General features: G+C 37.4%; 1 protein-coding gene and 1 non-coding gene across 5 annotated transcripts in view; both read left to right on the top strand.

Annotated features, from left to right (window-relative positions):
• The first annotated feature begins 485 nt into the window (after positions 1-485).
• The window catches only part of LOC126108481 (uncharacterized), a 155,868-nt gene continuing 138,610 nt past the window's right edge, over positions 486-17,743 (top strand). For all 4 annotated transcript variants that reach the window (XM_049913733.1, XM_049913736.1, XM_049913734.1 and 1 more), the window contains exons 1-2: positions 486-732; positions 9,036-9,097. In XM_049913733.1, coding sequence (XP_049769690.1) covers positions 9,044-9,097 — 54 coding nt within the window. In that variant the 5' untranslated portion in view covers positions 486-732; positions 9,036-9,043. The remainder of the gene's footprint in view (positions 733-9,035; positions 9,098-17,743) is intronic.
• On the top strand, positions 3,752-3,824 carry Trnaa-cgc (transfer RNA alanine (anticodon CGC)). The gene has a single exon. It is a non-coding gene; the product is annotated as a tRNA-Ala (tRNA).

Genomic DNA, 17,743 nt, shown 5'->3' with positions numbered 1-17,743 from the left:
AGATAGGCGAGAGTAGAAGTTTAAATGGAAAGCTTTATTTAGTTCCTAAAAGTAGTGTGGACAACTCCAGCTGCGGCCAAAAAACAAATGAGTACTGAACTAGTGGCAGTTTCGCATGATGGTAAACTGCCAACACCGAAACATCAAAAAGTTTCAGAGACGCTATAAAAATGGAATTTTCCACATTGGCATCTAATAATTAGGACTCTGGATGTTTGAGGTGATAAACTCGTTTTATATCCGGTTAATATCAATTGATGTTATAATATAATGACGATAAGTTATTTTTATTTTTAATTAGGTGGGACATATGTGTGAATGCCTTTCTCCATATGAATTAAATTTCTCCGATATAAGTTTCTCTAGCTACAATTTTGTATAATAATCATTACGTGATTGTGTACACTGAAAATATTTTACGGACTTTTCATTTTCAAACGCTTCTTTGTTGGCAATGGAATGGTGGTGTACTGTGGAGTGTTAACATGTTTGGCGCGTTAATTTTAGTGTTTGAATTGGATTTGGTTATTAAGACAAATAATACCGTAGCTCTCTTTTAATAACAGTAATAGAACAAGTTTTTGGTTATCATAATAAATTAATCGGTGTGCTGCAAGAACAAATATTGTTACGTAACGTGCAGTTGTTCGACATCCGTCCATCGTTTCAGAAGTGCGCTGAAGATATATAAATCTGTGTTAGAATTTTATTTAAATTGATAAGAAGCCCCAGGTAAGAATGAGGAACTATGAAACTTCGCATATCCACAACTGTTTGAAGCTGTTGGAAGGTAGTAATAATTTCAAATTGCTGCATATTTTTTATTTTGAGAGAATAAGTAGTGATTTTGCCAAATTAATTTTGGCAACTACTTTGTTATACACACGAGTTCTTCGAGTGCAGGGGGTTATTTGCTAACAGTTTAATGATGCAAGTATTCTTTCCTTTTGTTTTAAGCTCTACGGACAGGAAATTTATCCCAGCGTTCGATAATTGTGTTTACGTGTATATAATATTATACAACAATTAATGAAAATTTAGGGAACTCTTCTTGTTGAGTATTTGACAACTTTTTCGGTGCATGTTGCAGTGTTGTTCTTCTTAGTTTAAACGACGTTAGATGGGACGAAAATAGTCTGTTTCATTTTGCCCTTATTTGAATCTTACTCCCAGCACTCCTCCCAAATGACACCAAGGAGATATTTGTTGCTTAGGAGTCATAAATCGGTGTTTGCTCCAAAACTACCCGTACTGCCGAGAAGTGTGTATGTGCATTTTAAGTTGATTTTATAATATATATGCATGTTATTTGGTTGCTTGCTGGGTTCCTGCTCCATGGTTCCTTTGTACCATAAATCATAATGATGTGGAACGATTAATTTTACAAGCGCACCATAACTTAATTTTTAAAGATAGCTATATGCTGAAAATTTGTGGAGCTGTTTTTCTCTTTTTTTAATATATTGAGATGGAGTTATTAACTCCTAGCCACCACCCTTTACAAATTATGTTGGCAGAGAGAGTTTTACACAGTAGCAGGAGTTGTCAAGGAGAAACGGTTTGTTATCGAGAATTAAAATATATTGGTGCCATGGCCATTGCCCTTTTTTAAATTGTATTGGGCTAAATAATTTCATGGTTCTCTCATCTGCGTAACTATCAGTAGGAATTAGTCCAGAAAAAAGAAAGTTGGGGACTCTGTCTAGTGGCAGCCTGCATTTATTTATATTTCCACCTGACTGTTATTTTCCAACTAACGTATACCCCAGGCCATATGACAGACCTGTCAGTCATCAGAGCCAAGGTTTTGAGGCAGAGCACTATCATACTCAAGCCATTATGCATTTTTTTGTGCAATGTTTGTAAATGATATTACAATATAGGCTAGTTGCACTTTTAAGGTGTCCAGATGTGTCTAAAAAATGTGCTGACTGTCTTAGAATTTCTGGTACGAGGATACACGGATCTGCTCAGGATTGGACAGCACTTCTGCTACTGCTGTAGGCCCTAAGTGGAATATGTTGGCTGTGAAGCCTTTGATCCCTGTAGTGGCTGCCTGAGTGAGAGTTGTACTCAGCAGAGTTGGGACAAGAGATCTCAGGCACTTTGATATCTGGTGGGTTGCTGGAGTAGAACACACTTATATTCTCTTTCGGAGTAATCCTTTATGTTACTCATAGACCACAGATCCTGTGGAGAGGTGTCTCAGAGCTGTGGAAAGAAGTCAAAGGTGCATGTATTATCTAAGTTAAATGCAAAATATTGTTAAGACATTATGTTAGAAATGATTGTAGTTTTGCAATGCCAATTCTCGAATGATCAAAAATATTGAATTCGGTATTTTCTGTGACAAATATCTTTAGTGAAGTATAAGGAGTTGCCCAACAGAAACTTCTTTAAATCAGTTTAAACTCAATTACCTTATTGACCCGACATTTAATGTGCCTTGGTAGGTTTTTTAATACCTGAAAACCTCTCTGTCACTGCCATAGGTGACACCTCATACCATTTGTTGCTCACATGACAGCTGGTAGGTGCTTCCATTTCTTAGCCAGCTGTGACATTCTACTCTCTGGCTCTGTTGTAAATGTGAAAACATGTAGAATGTAGTGACAAATCAAAGATTTTTGTACTGGAGGCGCATCAAATTACTTAAAAAAAAAGATAGTAATAATTAACATATTTAAGCAGACATTTCTGAATTTTCAGACATGAACATTTTAGCAAGAACATATATAACACTTATGGTCATTTTGCAGCTTGCAATACAATAAATACAATATATTAACAATTTATTATACAATACGTAATCTTTATTGTTTCTTTTATTTTCAAATTGCCAAAGTGTCCTGCATTAATTCTTCGATCGAATAACAACATTTTTCCATTAGTGTATTAAATAACAATGTTTTTAGTGGGTCCAACTCCATATTTAACAGATTTGTGTTATTTAGTTTATTGTAAATTTTTAAGCCCATGTACAGTGGTCTTTGATTGTAAAGTTGTAAATTATGAGAGGGAAGGGTGATACTGTGTCTGTGACGAGTACTGTAATTGTGGTTAAAATGAAAATTGTCGAGTGAGTTTTGATTTTTATGTATGAAAATAAAAATTTCGTACATGTACAGAGAAGGAATGTTGAATATTTTTAATTTTTTAAATAATGGGTGATAGAATGTTCTTTTTTGAACTAAACCCATGTTTCTTATAATTCTCTTTTGAAGTGTAATTAATCTTGGGCTGTTCGCAGAGTTCCTCAGAAAATTATTCCATATTGAATTATGCCCGTACTCTTAAAGTAGCTGTGGTAGACTATGTTCCTGGTATCCATAAGGGTGGAACCAGATAAAATGTTCATCGCATTAGGTAGGCTGTTTAGTTTGTTTGCTAAGAAGTCTGCATGTGCAAGATTTGGACCTAGAAATTTTACATAACTTGCTTCAGTCATTTCTTGATTGCCGTGCACTTTTTCCATGGGAGATGCTGATGATGTTTTAGCACTGAACTGTACTGATAAGTTTTAATCCATTTTACTGAAACCATCGGTCTAGGTTTCCCATTATTTTATCCCCAGTATCGTGAATTTGTTCAAAATTGTTATTTTAAATTAAAACTGAGGTATCATCTGTGAATAAACCGGAGTGAACATCAATGCTTAAAGGTAAATCATTTATGTACAGCAGAAAAAGATAAGGCTCAAAAATTAAGGCCTTTGAGACCACTGTACAAATCTTTTTCCAGTCTGAGACCGAGCGAGGTGGTGCAGTGGTTAGCACACTGGACTCGCATTCGGGAGGACGATGGTTCAATCCCGTCTCCAGCCATCCTGATTTAGGTTTTCCGTGATTTCCCTAAATCGTTTCAGGCAAATGCCGGGATAGTTCCTTTCAAAGGGCATGGCCGATTTCCTTCCCCACCTTTCCCTAACCCGAGCTAGCGCTCCGTCTCTAATGACCTCGTTGTCGACGGGACGTTTAACAACACTAACCTAACCTAACCCAGTCCGAGAATGATAATTTCCTGTTTGAATTTAGTATAAGTCCCTGGGTTTTTTTTTTTTTTTTTTTTTTTTTTTTTTTTTTTTTTTTTTTTTTTGACCAATAAGATTTGAACCACTGTAATGCCCTGTCCACAGTCCCATCTCTCTCTAACTTGTGTAGAAGTAGCAAGTAACTGACAGAGTCAAAACCTTTGGTCAAATCACAAAAAATACCTGTGACCTTTTTACCCTTGTCTAAAGCAGAGCTTGTCTTTTCAGTGAATTCCCTGATAGTGTTTATTGTATTTTTCCCTTTTAGAAATCCAAATTGATTTTTAAGTATAATGTCATTTTATATAAGAAAGTTTTCAAGATGTTTTGCAATAATCCTTTCTATCACCTTAGCAGAAACTGGCATCAGGGAAATAGTGCAGCAGTTTCCCATGTCATCCGTTGAGCCTTTCTTGAACAATGGTCTTATTTCAGCATATTTTAACACATCTGGGAAATATCCTGCCTCAAATGTCTGATTAATAATTTCAGCCAATGGATAAGAAATGATGTTATAAACAGCCTTGACTACAGTGGTTGGAATTTCATCCCACCCAGCTGATTTCTTGTTTTTTAAAGGCACTGCAGCATCTTCTACATCTTTTGGGGTAATTCTTTTGAATGTTTTAACAGATTTGACAACATCTGAAATAGCCCTTGATTTATTTTCATGTTTACTAATAAACAGGTTGTTAACCAAATTTCTTGCTGCCTGTACAACTTTTTTGAATGTATTCTTATATCTCTTTAGTCAGAATTTTTGTCATGTTTTAACTCATTGTGAAGTTCTTTTCCTGGCACTAGAAACTTTTATTCCTTGTGTAATCCAGTTTATTTTGTTGGCCACTCTTTGTTGCCAGGCTTGAGGGGGAAAGTTTAGTTCAAAAATCTAGGAAACCATTTAGGAATGTTTTGAAATTTTTTTCACTTGACACACTATTATCTAGAAGCCTGTTTATAGTTTTTTAGGAAATATATTTACATTCTCTTCCCTTTCAAAACATGTTTTCACACGGTTTGGTTTTCCTATTTTTGGAAACTGATAATATGTGTTTCCGAGTGGCTATTTCTTCTAGTACTTTAAGTGAAATTTAAATTAAAAGCATGTTTCTGAATTAAGTAACAAAGATTTACAATATTATTATTATTTAATACATTTATATTAAGGTTGGCTGCAATTACTATTTTTTTCTTTCTTTCTGGTTTTCGGAAGTCTTTCTAATAGACATTGAAATTTAGATAAAAATAATTTTGCTACAGCATTTCCAGGAATTCTGTAAAGAGATACAGTATTTAAATCAATTCGTTCCACAGCACAACTTTCAAAATTACCTTCCTCATTCAAACAATTGAATTCACTGTCTTTAAAATTTATTGAGTCATTTAGAAGCATGCAGCAGCCCCCATGAGACCTTTTACCTCCACAAAAACTACTGACAAGTGTAAAATGTTCAATTTTGTTTAGAATTTCTATACTGCCTTTGTCAGCCAATGTTTGTTTAAACATAAAATTTTTAAATTTGAACATTCTGAAAGTAAAACTTGGAAGTTCATCAGTTTTAGAATAACTTGGGTTACAACAAATCTGAGGCTATACCATTTATATTTGAATGCATTAGAAAATGTTTATCACTGTTTTGAATGCTTTTAAGTAAATCATATGTTCGAATATATCTACATTTTTTATTTGCAGTTGATTCTTTTGTTTTTAACATCCATTCGACACACTGTCAGTTTCCCTGATAATTGATGATTTTGCAAATGTCGAAAAACATTTTACTCAGTCACTGAGAATAGCCTATTTAGATGTACACAATCTACACCCAGACATTTGTTACTTACAAATTTCTTTGGGTTTATAAGTACCACGCTAAGCTTATCACACTGGTCCCATCTACGTAAGAGACAGAGTGTCAATAATAATGGGACAGGAATAATGTGTAATCCACACATTGAGAAGTTAACGGTAAAAATTCAAAATGAAGTCACTCTTTCTGTCTGTGATGTTTTGTAGTTAATGAAGGTTGGACAGTGAAAGAAGTAAATGGAATAGTGAACATATTCTGTTGTGCTTTCACTGAACTAAATGTGGTTTTTGAAACTAAGCTTCTGGTGCATCCGAAATGAAAAGTTTGCATTGGTTGGTCACATTCTGCAGATCTTGTCGAGAAAGAATCTTCAGGACAGAAACATGTCGAGGCATACCGGTAAATTTTACCAAAATGGAGGTGAGTCAAAGAAACTTAATGTGTGTACTTTGCTAACAATAAACTATCCCTATACTAAACACTGTTCATATTAATACCACCTGACTTTAACCCAAGGCACTGGAACGAAAGCTGCTATTTTGGAAGAAGCTGCTACTTCCTAATTTTTAATATGTAGCTTTGGCTTTCGGCAGCTTACTATTCATTTTATTACAAAGCATTTTTCAAAGAAAATATTTTTACATCCATAAATACTGAGTGTTATTTATAGTACATTATTACTTGTCATACAGCTTTATCACAAACACTAATATTTACTATATGGCTAACATATCACTGAACCTAGATATTCAGATAGTTGAAAGAGTAGTTAATGAGGTATGTTTTTAATTTTCTTTTGAATTGGCAGGGATTTCCAATTTCTTGCTTTATGTTAGATTGGAATTTGTTGAATATCTTCCATCAGAGCACACAACCAGGCAAAGTCTAGATGAAAATTGTTGTCGTGTCTTTATTGTGACTGTGTAAGAAACATTTCAGCTAAATCTGATTTTTATTGTCAGCAACAACAACCATTTGGGAGTAAACGTATTGGAAATTGAGTGTCAAGCCTTGTGTAAGATGTACAGTTATCTAATTTATTCAGTAGTTATACTACTTGCTGTTGTACAAACATTTTGCTTAATTACTGTAGATGCACTCCCCCAGTGTATATAGTAAGTCCACAAGACAACAGGTAGTGACAGTGGGAAAATGAGAAAACCCTCTTGTCTTCAGAACAACACAGTGAGAGATGAGAGATGCTTCTAATGATGAAACGCTTTGAACTGAGCTGCTTAATTAGTTTATCTCTGTTCTTTTTTCTTTTCTGTAATATTTAGCCTGCCTAGTATTGGGTCCACTTTTTCAGGGTTTGGCAAATTTTACTTTGACAAATTTTATTTCCATGTGCTTTATCTTGTAGACAAGAAAAAAATCATTCTTATTTAGATGTATCAAACATATTTTGCCTATTCATGCTGGGCGTCCTCGATGGTATTCATTTTTATGTCCTTGTCACATATCCATACATTCTTTTGCATGTACTAGGTGCACATAGTAGAGATTTCTTCTTTTTTTTTAGGCTGCATTTAAACACTGCACTGCCCATAATATATACTTTGGCACACTGAAAGTGCTCTTACTTATTTAGTACACACAAATAAAACATTCAGTTGCAAAAGACTGATTTTTCATATGTATACAGGGTGTTACAAAAAGGTACGGCCAGACTTTCAGGAAACATTCCTCACACACAAATAAAGAAAAGATGTTATGTGGACTTGTGTCCGGAAATGCTTAATTTCCATGTTAGAGCTCATTTTAGTTTGTTCTCCCACCTACGCTCAATGGAGCACGTTATCACGATTTCATACGGGATACTCTACCTGTGCTGCTAGAACATGTGCCTTTACAAGTACGACACAAATTGTGGTTCGTGCACGATGGAGCTCCTGCACATTTCAGTCAAAGTGTTCGTACGCTTCTCAACAACAGATTCGGTGACCGGCGGATTGGTAGAGGCGGACCAATTCCGTGGCCTCCACGCTCTCCTGACCTCAACCCTCTTGACTTTCATTTATGGGAGCATTTGAAAGCTCTTGTCTACGCAACCCCGGTACCAAATGTAGAGACTCTTCGTGCTCGTATTGTGGACGGCTGTGATACAATACGCCATTCTTGAGGGCTGCATCAGCACATCAGGGTTTCCTTGCGACGGAGGGTGGATGCACGTATCCTCGCTAACGGAGGACATTTTGAATATTTCCTGTAACAAAGTGTTTGAAGTCACGCTGGTACGTTCTCTTGCTGTGTGTTTCCATTCCATGATTAATGAGATTTGAAGAGAAGTAATAAAATGAGCTGTAACATGGAAAGTAAGCATTTCCGGACACATGTCCACATAACATATTTTCTTTCTTTGTGTGTGAGGAATGTTTCCTGAAAGTTTGGCCGTACCTTTTTGTAACAGCGTGTATAATGAAGCATAACTGAAGTAGCAACTGAGAAAAAATGGCTGCAGATATTAAGAATATTTTATCTCTGTAGGGGTAAGGGAGACAACTCACTGAAGAACAACAGCCTTGAGTCATTGACAGACAAACCGAAAATGAGGGAAAACATGCTAGCTTTTGGAATAAATCCTTTTGTTCAGCTGTATTGCACCACCACTCCCCCTCCTCCCGTTCTGTCCCCACCCCCCACCCCTCCCTCCCCCAGTTTCAAGGCTTTGTGAGAGCCACAGTATGCACCAACAGCTTAATTTTTCTTGCTTAGCTCTGCCAGCTCTTCACTTTTGAGGCCTCATATTGATTTCTCTGTGGAAAGCTGTTTATGATAGCCATAGTGAGAGGCAGTTAAATAAGTCAGTATTCATCATAGGCCAGTTATGGAAATGTTAATCTCTGCATTGCACATTCATATCTTGAAACTGGTGGAATAAGATTGTTGTTTTATTTCAAGGTGAGACCAGGACCATTGAAGTTATTTTAGTCATGATTTTCATTTTTTGTAGTTCTTAATTTACTTTTTACAGTATTCTAAGTAAGTATCAGTATATTTTTACTGCATATACTGATAGTGCTAAATGAGGCAACTCGCTCGGTTATTGAACTGTTTATTTGTGGGGGAGAGGTAGGGAGAGATGCATGCATACACAAGTGCAGGAGAATTGTATGTCCTACCTGGCACTGATTCAGTTTCTAGAATTGTAATTAAAATTACTGGCCTTTGTCTCTAATGTGTCCCTTTCCTTACAGGCACTAATATGGATGACAAACTGCTTCCGAGAGAAGTGCCAGAGCCGACAAGGTTTCCAAGTGTAAGTAAGTCGTAATATTTTTTTAATTATTAATTTTTTATATCTCTTTATGGAGATATTAGTTTGGATCATTATTGTCCCATACTTACCAGTGGAGTAGCATTTAAAACTGTTACACACAGACTGTGGTTTCGAATGTCAACACTGAGTGTTCCGAGTTCAGCGTGCTGCTGAAAACTCAGAAACAATGTAATTGTGCGTATGGCATGTGTTCCTCGATGTGGTATATGCGATTGCAGTGCGCTCCAGTGGCTGTTGTTGGCTGCGTCTCGCTCGCACGTCATATTGATTATTAAAGGGATGAGCATAGATTTGCTATGTTAGCTCTGTTAAAATGAACAGTTACTCCCTTGTCCAGAGGCTAGTCGTGTTTTGTCTGTAGTATACATAAATAAAAACTTTAATATCCATGAAAATGTTGTAAGGCAAAAAGGAATGTACCATGTTCAGTCAGTAATAACAGTGGCGTACAAAAGTTCCATTACAAGTAGTGTGATGCAAATTTACAATAATTCACCATGTAAGATAAAAATGATTTTGTTATTCTTACTATTTAGTAAAATCCTAAGGCCATTCGTACTTGATCACTGTTTCTTCAGCAAGAATCACTACAATATGTGGAATACACTTAAAACAAGAACGTTTAAGTAGTGCGTGCTGTTTTGTAGCTAAAACCAATCAAGCAAACAAACTGACTTCCCAGAAAGTGCATGACATGGGATATTGGAGAACATACTTTTATTAATTTAACAAGAAAGTATCAGAACCTGCTAAGAAACGCCACTGTCAGGAAAAAAAAAAAAAAAAATTGGCTCCAAGGAGGCGCAGACCAGTGACACATTGACATACACCTGAGAATTCTGTGACGCTACCCATTGTGCTATACGAGCCGTGAGTGTTATATGATCTTAATTTGCATCTTAGCATCTTCTGAAAGTGTTAAACATAGGTGTGTTATTAACTGACAATTGTAACAAATTGTACCAAGAACATTGTGGATTCTCAGTGTGCCATTGCCTTGGCATACTTTAATAATATTCAAGCTACAATAATTTTTTAACCACCAATGTGATGTTTCCAGTCATTTTATCATAACTAATCATACAGTTAACAACAGGTGTTTGGGACAGGACAATATTGCAGGGTAGCAACATCAAGGTGTGGATAATCATGTGACATTGTTGTAGAGTCTGACTGTTAAGTTACAGAGGCGACCAGAGCGATGGATGCCAACGCTGGGTGGAGTAGGTGGGAGACAAAAGGGAGGGTATCCAATTTCAGGGCTCAATCCGAAAGTGTGTGGTATGTTCAGTGGAGGCATATCAGATCCTAGGTGATGAGGGTGCTTCTGACAGGAGGGCATTAGTTTGTGAATAATGCCTGTAGGGGTAGTTGTGGGACAGCTTGCCAGTCTGTCGGGAGGGGGGGGGGGGCATTTGATGTGGATATGGTGATAACTTTTAAAGTGTAGGTGTTGCTACTTGTCATTTGGTTTTGGGGGACAAGGTTTGGATGAGGGCTTCAATGCAACGGGGGTTTGACGATCTTAGATTCTCACACATCAAGGTATTTGCCATTGTTTGTAACGTTTGTTCATAAATGTATCGATCTACTTCATCGCAGAGTGTGTGTTCCAGCTACCTCTTGTTTAGCTGAGGTAAGAATTCCACAATAATCACTTCCTGCTGACTATGAGTGTGATTTTTGTTGCTGGGCACGAGTGCTTGGCATGGTGCAACAGTTAGTCCGAGCATAGCAGTTGGATTGAGATGATGCTCTTGTCAGCATGGGTCGCACGTGCTTGCTAACTGTGTTCACGTGAGACATGCCCTTTCGTAAGAAAGAATTCACTGTAATTATTCACACTGCATTATTTATGTGATAGTGAGTGGGAATAAGTTGAGTTGAGTTCAGACAATGTGGTTACTGACATTGCTCGGATGTATTTGCTGATTTTCTTTTGTTATTCGTACCGCATTTTGTTTGCTTTGAGAATTGTAAAGTGATCAGTGTTGTACGGTGACATGCACAATAGCACTAAAGCCAAGTATCTTAAAAAATGTTTGAAATTATTAATAATTGTGGTAATAAACCATGCTATTGATGATTTGCTAACAATCACTGTTCTTAATCGAACTCATCTTAACTGACTAACTCAAACCGTCAGAAATTGAAATAAACATTTTGTAACTTCTTCGAGTGGAGAGAGGCAGCATTATCGTAATGTCACACACCCTCGTCGAGGAAGGTGGCTTTGAATCTGAAAAAGGACAGGGTTACTTATGTTGGGAAATGAATTTTCGTTTAAATAATTTTTCATTCTCACAGAACTTAGAATTATGTAAAAGATAGTCTACTCCACCCAAAAACAAATAAATATTCTTAAATTGTGCAATGTGGACAACATGGTCTTGTATAGTATGTATTTACAGAATGAGCAATACAAACCTCAGAACTTTATCTGTAAACCTCACCGTGAAATTCAGCACCACTCTTGCAGCCCCCACTACTGGAGTTTGTTGAGCATATGTGTAATCTAAAAATGCACTTCTTTGCATCTTCTCTGTTTACTATCAATTTTAGGTGTAAGAATCACAGACAGATGAGCAGTATTCGGGTATTGGTGGAAGGAAGGTTTTGTAAGGCACTTCACTTCTGGGTGGCCCATACATCCTGAGGATTCGTCCAGTGAATCTCATTCTGACATCTGCCTTACCTGCAGTTAGTTTTGTGTGGTCATTTCACTTGAAATTCCTCCATTCGCATTCTCTTAGGTATTTAATGGGTGTAATTGCTCGGTAATCATGCAGTCATACAATAATGGATCTATCTGTCTGTTTAGATACAGTACATTACTTTATTTTTTGTTGAGGGTCAAACAGATGTACATCATCATCATGTTTTCAGCTAATAGACCTAGTTGTCTGTTATGACATCCTTGCATCTCGTGTAACAGACGTGGCAGGGAAACAGGCAGTTTTGAAACCTCTGCTAGTGATACAAATTTATTCACAAAGATATAAAATAAATACAGCATGGATTCACAATGCTTGCAATTTAAAATGCCTATCACTTGAAAATGATATCACTCATGTGGCCACCATTTTCCTTCACAAACATTTCAAGTTGAAGAAGAACCAGTTACTTAATTTACCGTACAGACTAATGAACCTGGCAAAAGAAGATTGGGCATCAAGTTAATGAGAAGTCTGTCCAAAAACTTACAAGCAGAGGTGTGTGACAGCAGAGTCTCTGGTGGACAGTATTAAAGATAACCTAATAGATTAAATCTGTAAATAATGTTCTGTGTAGTCACTAATCAACTGTATTGAGGATTTTTCGGTAGAGAGGATGGAGCACATGGTTGTAGATATAGATTTGCCCACAGATATAGATGTAACTTGAGGTATGCCCCATCAAAATGTTTAAGCATCCTTACTATCCATATTGTGTATAAATGACCTTGCAGACAAAATTAATAACCTCGCACTTGTTGCAGGCAATGTAGTTATCTATCTGAAAAATAGGCGCAGACATATTCAGTCATATCTTGATAAGGTTTCAAATTGGAGCTAAGATTTGCATCTTGCTTTAAATGTTCAGAAATGTAAAACTGTGCAGTTCATAACTTGCAAAAACATTTAGTATACTGCAACTAAAATACCAGCAAGTCACGATTTCAGTCAGTAAACTTGTTCGAATACCTAGATGTAACAGTTTGTAGGCATATCAAATGTAACTCCACTTAAAATGGCGCAGTGATCAGCTTAAAAAGACTGCTGATGGACAAAGCTTCTGGATATTGTGTAACTGGTTTTGGACCCAGAGAACAATAAGGATCCTGAAATATGGGTAACCAGTAGCCCAGCCAATCTCATACTATTTGGAGGGGTCAGCCCGTCGTGAGTACCACCTTCCGGTTTCTTCACCCAGTGCAGTCTCCAAGGTCGCCTCTCAGCATCTGTCGTCCTGCACCGGCCCATCTCATCTGTTCTGATTTGTGTACAGGTTGATTAGAGAAAGCGTCTCATATTTTTACAGGGGGCACTGCTAGTCAAAACAGCAAAAATTTTGCCATCAACATGACTGCAACACACACAGATCACATGAAACCCATGTCACACTTCTGTTACATGACATTCTGAAAGCTTTGGATCAAGGCAGGCAGGTAATGCAGTATCTCTTAATTTCTGAAAAGCATTTGACTCAGTACCACATCTACTTTTATTGTCAAAAGTACGATTATATAGGATATCAAGTGAAATTTGTGACTGGATTGAAGACTTTTGGTACATAGAATGCAGGTTGTTATCTTGGTTGTAGAGTCATCGTCAGATGTAGAAATAACTTTGGGTATGCTCCAGGGTGGTGTGTGGGGACCGTTGCTGTTCATGTCGCATATTTGCAGTTCTCTATAATGGAGTGCTACATGAAAGATACTGAATAAACATCAGTCAGATCTTGATAAGATGTCAAAGTACTGCAAAGGTTGGCAACTTGCTTTAAAGATGATGGCTTTGAAGATGGCATAGTGGAATGCTGAAACTGTTTGTTGTCAAAATAAAAAAAATTAAATTAAATTAAAAAAAATCATCATCTTGGTTACACAGCTGTTGGAGTATTTCATTGATATTGACAATTGCTTAACCAGCTGATGTCCCCTGTCCATGAGGGACCAATAGAGACTTGCTTTAAATGTTCAAAAATGTAAAGTTATACACTTCGTATAGTGAAAAAAATGTAATATTCTATGACTATTATGTCAGTGAGTCACTATTGGAATCGGCCAACTCGTACAAATACCTGGGTGTGACACTCTGTAGGGATATGAAATGAAATAATCACATAGGATCAGTCGTGGGTGAAACAGGAAGTAGATTTCGGTTTATTGGTAGAATACTGGGGAAGTGCAGTCAGTCTACAAAGGAGACTGCTTACAAATCACTCGTACAACCAGTTCTGGAATATTGCTAATGTGTGTGAAACCCTTACCAATAGGACTAAATGGGAATGTTGAATATATACGCAGAAGGGCAACACGAATGGTCACAGATTTGTTTGACATGTGGGATGGAGTCACAGAGCTACTGAAGGAACTGAACTGGCAGACCCTTGAAGATAGACATAAAATACCCAAGAAAGTCTGCTAACGAAGTTTCAAGAACTGGTTTTAAACAATGATCTTAGCAATGTGCTACAACCCCGTATGTATTGCTAACACAGGGCTTGTGAGGATAAGATTAGAACAATTACAGTCTGCACAGAGACATTCAAATTATAATTATTCCTGTGCTTCATATGTAAGTGGAACAGAAAGAAACCCTGATTACTGTTATTATGGAACATACCCTCTGCCATGCACTTCGCAGTGGTTTGCAGAGTATAGTTGTATATGTAGATTAATCGAGTTACACCCCAGGCTGTCGTACGACAGGCACCTGTACTTCCAACATTCCTTGTGGTTTCCATTTGTTGTCACACACCCTTCAGCTCTCCTCCTCACAGAGTCACAAATTTGTGTAGACACATGCTCAGATTTGGTGTTACACATGTGCACATTGTTGATGGCTGCAGAATACACCAATATCTTTAACACTTTGAAGAAGAGCAACGTAGTTTGTACATCACATAGATTTTGCTTGAAAAAGACGAGCAACATAGGATCCCCACTGGCTGTTTCTCAGCTCTGTTAATATATTCCAAAATTTGTGTAGCAACATTAGGAATAACAGAAAATCTGTATTTTGCATTGTTATAAAAACAATGCAGTGACCAGCTAATGGGCTGCTACCCTTTTGAGATGAAGTAAATAAAGTGGTGGAATAAAGCTTTTTTCACATTTACATAACAACAATTGTAACTTCATTTGCCTATTAGTAGACATCATCTTGAATTCATTACTAAATTGAAGTGGCTTTGATACACAAAGGAGGCTTTCCCACAAGGTAGTTCACTTGTAAACAGACTCAATGGAAGATATTTTTCTATACTGAAGCTGGTTACAGAAATGTCACAGAGGCCCCAGAGAAGATGTTACGTTTGTGCAGAATGAATCGAGGCATGATCTGGAAAAGTGACAAGAAAATGTACCAGGTTCTATTGAGAAGTACGTGAGGTAGGACTTTGCTTTCCAAAATCCTTCAAAAGTTTTCATGCTAAGCAGTTTTCAATAAAAACTATATTTTCAAAAAGATTTATTTTTAGTACCACCAGTTTCTAATTCTGTCTGCAATAAGGAAAGAAAAGATGAAAAAAAAATGTTTTGTTTTATTAAAACAACACATTATTTTTATTTCAGTATAAAAAATGGTCACTGTGTAGGTCTTATGTTTCTTTGCAGTATCTCACAGAAAAGATCTTCTTTCAAATGCAATAACCTGACATAATTTTTTCGCAGTAGAATCTACTAAACAAAATTCTAAAAAGGCTTTGAAAAAGCACAGTACGAGTTTGTTGAATGACACCAAAGGTGCCCAGTCCTCAAAATTTTAAATGTCCGCACAGCTGGAAATTCAAAGGATTGAAGGCAGTTGAACCTCTACCAATCTGTTGCTTACCAAATGTCGACGATAGGTACTTTTGCACGTGGCATAGAATGTGCAGCGGTGCCCTGTAGTGCTTAAATCCTGTCCGTCGTCTTTTGGTGAGAATGCTGTGGGTAATTTATTATTGCAGTTTGGCGATAAAGGGCAGCTGTTAATATGTCTGGCAAAGTATGATAAATGAATCGTACAACAATGCCGAAGGTGTGAGTTTGACGTTAAACAAACTGTACTACTCAGTGTGCATGGGTGTACAGATGTGATACTGCTAGTTACATAAGCCCAGCCACCACGGCAAGGTCATATCATATTGGACGGTAAAAATTGGTTTTTAATTTTCCTGAGGCCAAAAACCTCATAAAAAGCATCACTCAGATCAGTTTTTAACTCTCCTGAGGCTAAAACCGCAATCAAAATCAAATCTGATTATTAATTCCTGTGTGACTTTAACAAAACATGTTCCATATGCTGTCCCCTGTTTTCTGTAACAAGTTGAAATCGAGAAACAGCATGTTCCGTAACTGATCGAAGTGTTTCCAGGGTCACGTTCAGAATGTGTTGCGCAATGCGTGCCTTCAATGCAACTAAGTCTTCAATCAGAACATTGAACACAACATCTTTCGGATAGCTCCACAGCCAGAAGTCACACGGATTAAGATCAGGTGATTGGGATGGCCAGGCTGTAGGGAAATGATGGCTGATAATTCTAGCATTTCTGAAATGGCGCTTGAGCAGCAGCTTAACTGGATTTGCAATGTGCGGAGGTGAACCGTCTTGCTTAAAATGATCCCATCCACACATCCATGCTGTCGGAGAGCTGGAATGACGTGGTTGTGCGAAAGACACTCGTAGCATTTACCAGTGACGGTACAGGTACCAGGACCGGAAACACATCTCTTCGAAATAATATGGCCCTATGATAAATGATGCCGTAAACCCGCACCACACAGTGACCTTTTCAGGATGAAGTGGTACTGGTTGATTTGCCTATGGATTTTCTGTTGCCCATATTCGACAATTCTGTGTATTGACATATCCTGTTAGATGAAAGTGGGCTTCGTCTGCCCACAAAATCTTTCACGGCCAATCATTGTCTACCTCCATGCGAGCAAGAAATTCTAAAGCAGAGGTCTGTCTTGCTGACAGGTCAATAGGAAGCAACTTGTGCACATGGGTAATTTTTAACGGATCGCAAAGAAGGATGTTTTGTAGGATTTTACGCGCCATGCTCACAGGTATGTCCAATGTTCAGGCAATTCTCCGTGCACTACACGTTTGCACATCACTACTTGTCTCCTCCTGCATTGCTGTGGCCACTGCTTCCACTGACGTCAGATTAATTTGTTTTCTCCATCTACCAGGTTTCACACCAAAAGAACCTGTCTTTTTGAATTTCCGAATAATTTTCTCCAGACCCATGGTAGTCATCGGACCAATGCCTTTCTTCAAATCCTTCAATGTCTGGAACTTCTGCAGAACAAGGTGTGCACAGTCATCATTTGTGTAATACAGCTTTACAAGCAGAGCAAAATCCTGCATTGAGACAGTCATGGCGAACATTGCAGGCGCGAAAGGAGGAAAAGCCGTGTACCTGGTGTGTTTATACCAACTTCAGTGGGTCGTGCGCATGACAGGTGTTTTCATTTACATATTCTGATACATACAGTGCCATCTACTGATCAATTTTCACATTATTTATTTTTTCTGCCATACATTTTCCCCCTTCTCCAATAATATTGTGTTGCAATTTGACGTCATTCTGACCAACGGTGTTATGTGTGCAGTGTTTTGAAAGTTTAACTTTAATTACAATCACCCTGTATTATACTTCTCTATGTGAGTGGTACCTTATCTGTAAATAAAATGAGTGTTGAAGTGTAGCTCTTCTAATGTAGCATGAGGGTATTGTAGCCCGAGAACTCGTGCACGCTGCAAGTGGTATGGAAAGAGTGATTGCTCATGCAAGTGTGACTCCACAAGACCACTGTTACAGTTCCCTGCACATTTGACATTTGTTTCAAGATGTAAAATGCTCTTTCAATAACTTACATCGATAATGACATATCCACTATGTGGGTGTTCGTCATTTTCGAGTGAAGTTGAA

Source organism: Schistocerca cancellata, chromosome 11 (genome assembly GCF_023864275.1).
Source record: "Schistocerca cancellata isolate TAMUIC-IGC-003103 chromosome 11, iqSchCanc2.1, whole genome shotgun sequence".
Taxonomy (NCBI): domain Eukaryota; kingdom Metazoa; phylum Arthropoda; class Insecta; order Orthoptera; family Acrididae; genus Schistocerca; species Schistocerca cancellata.
The sequence above is the reverse complement of the archived record's forward strand: the minus strand, read 5'-3'. Positions and strand labels throughout refer to the sequence as shown.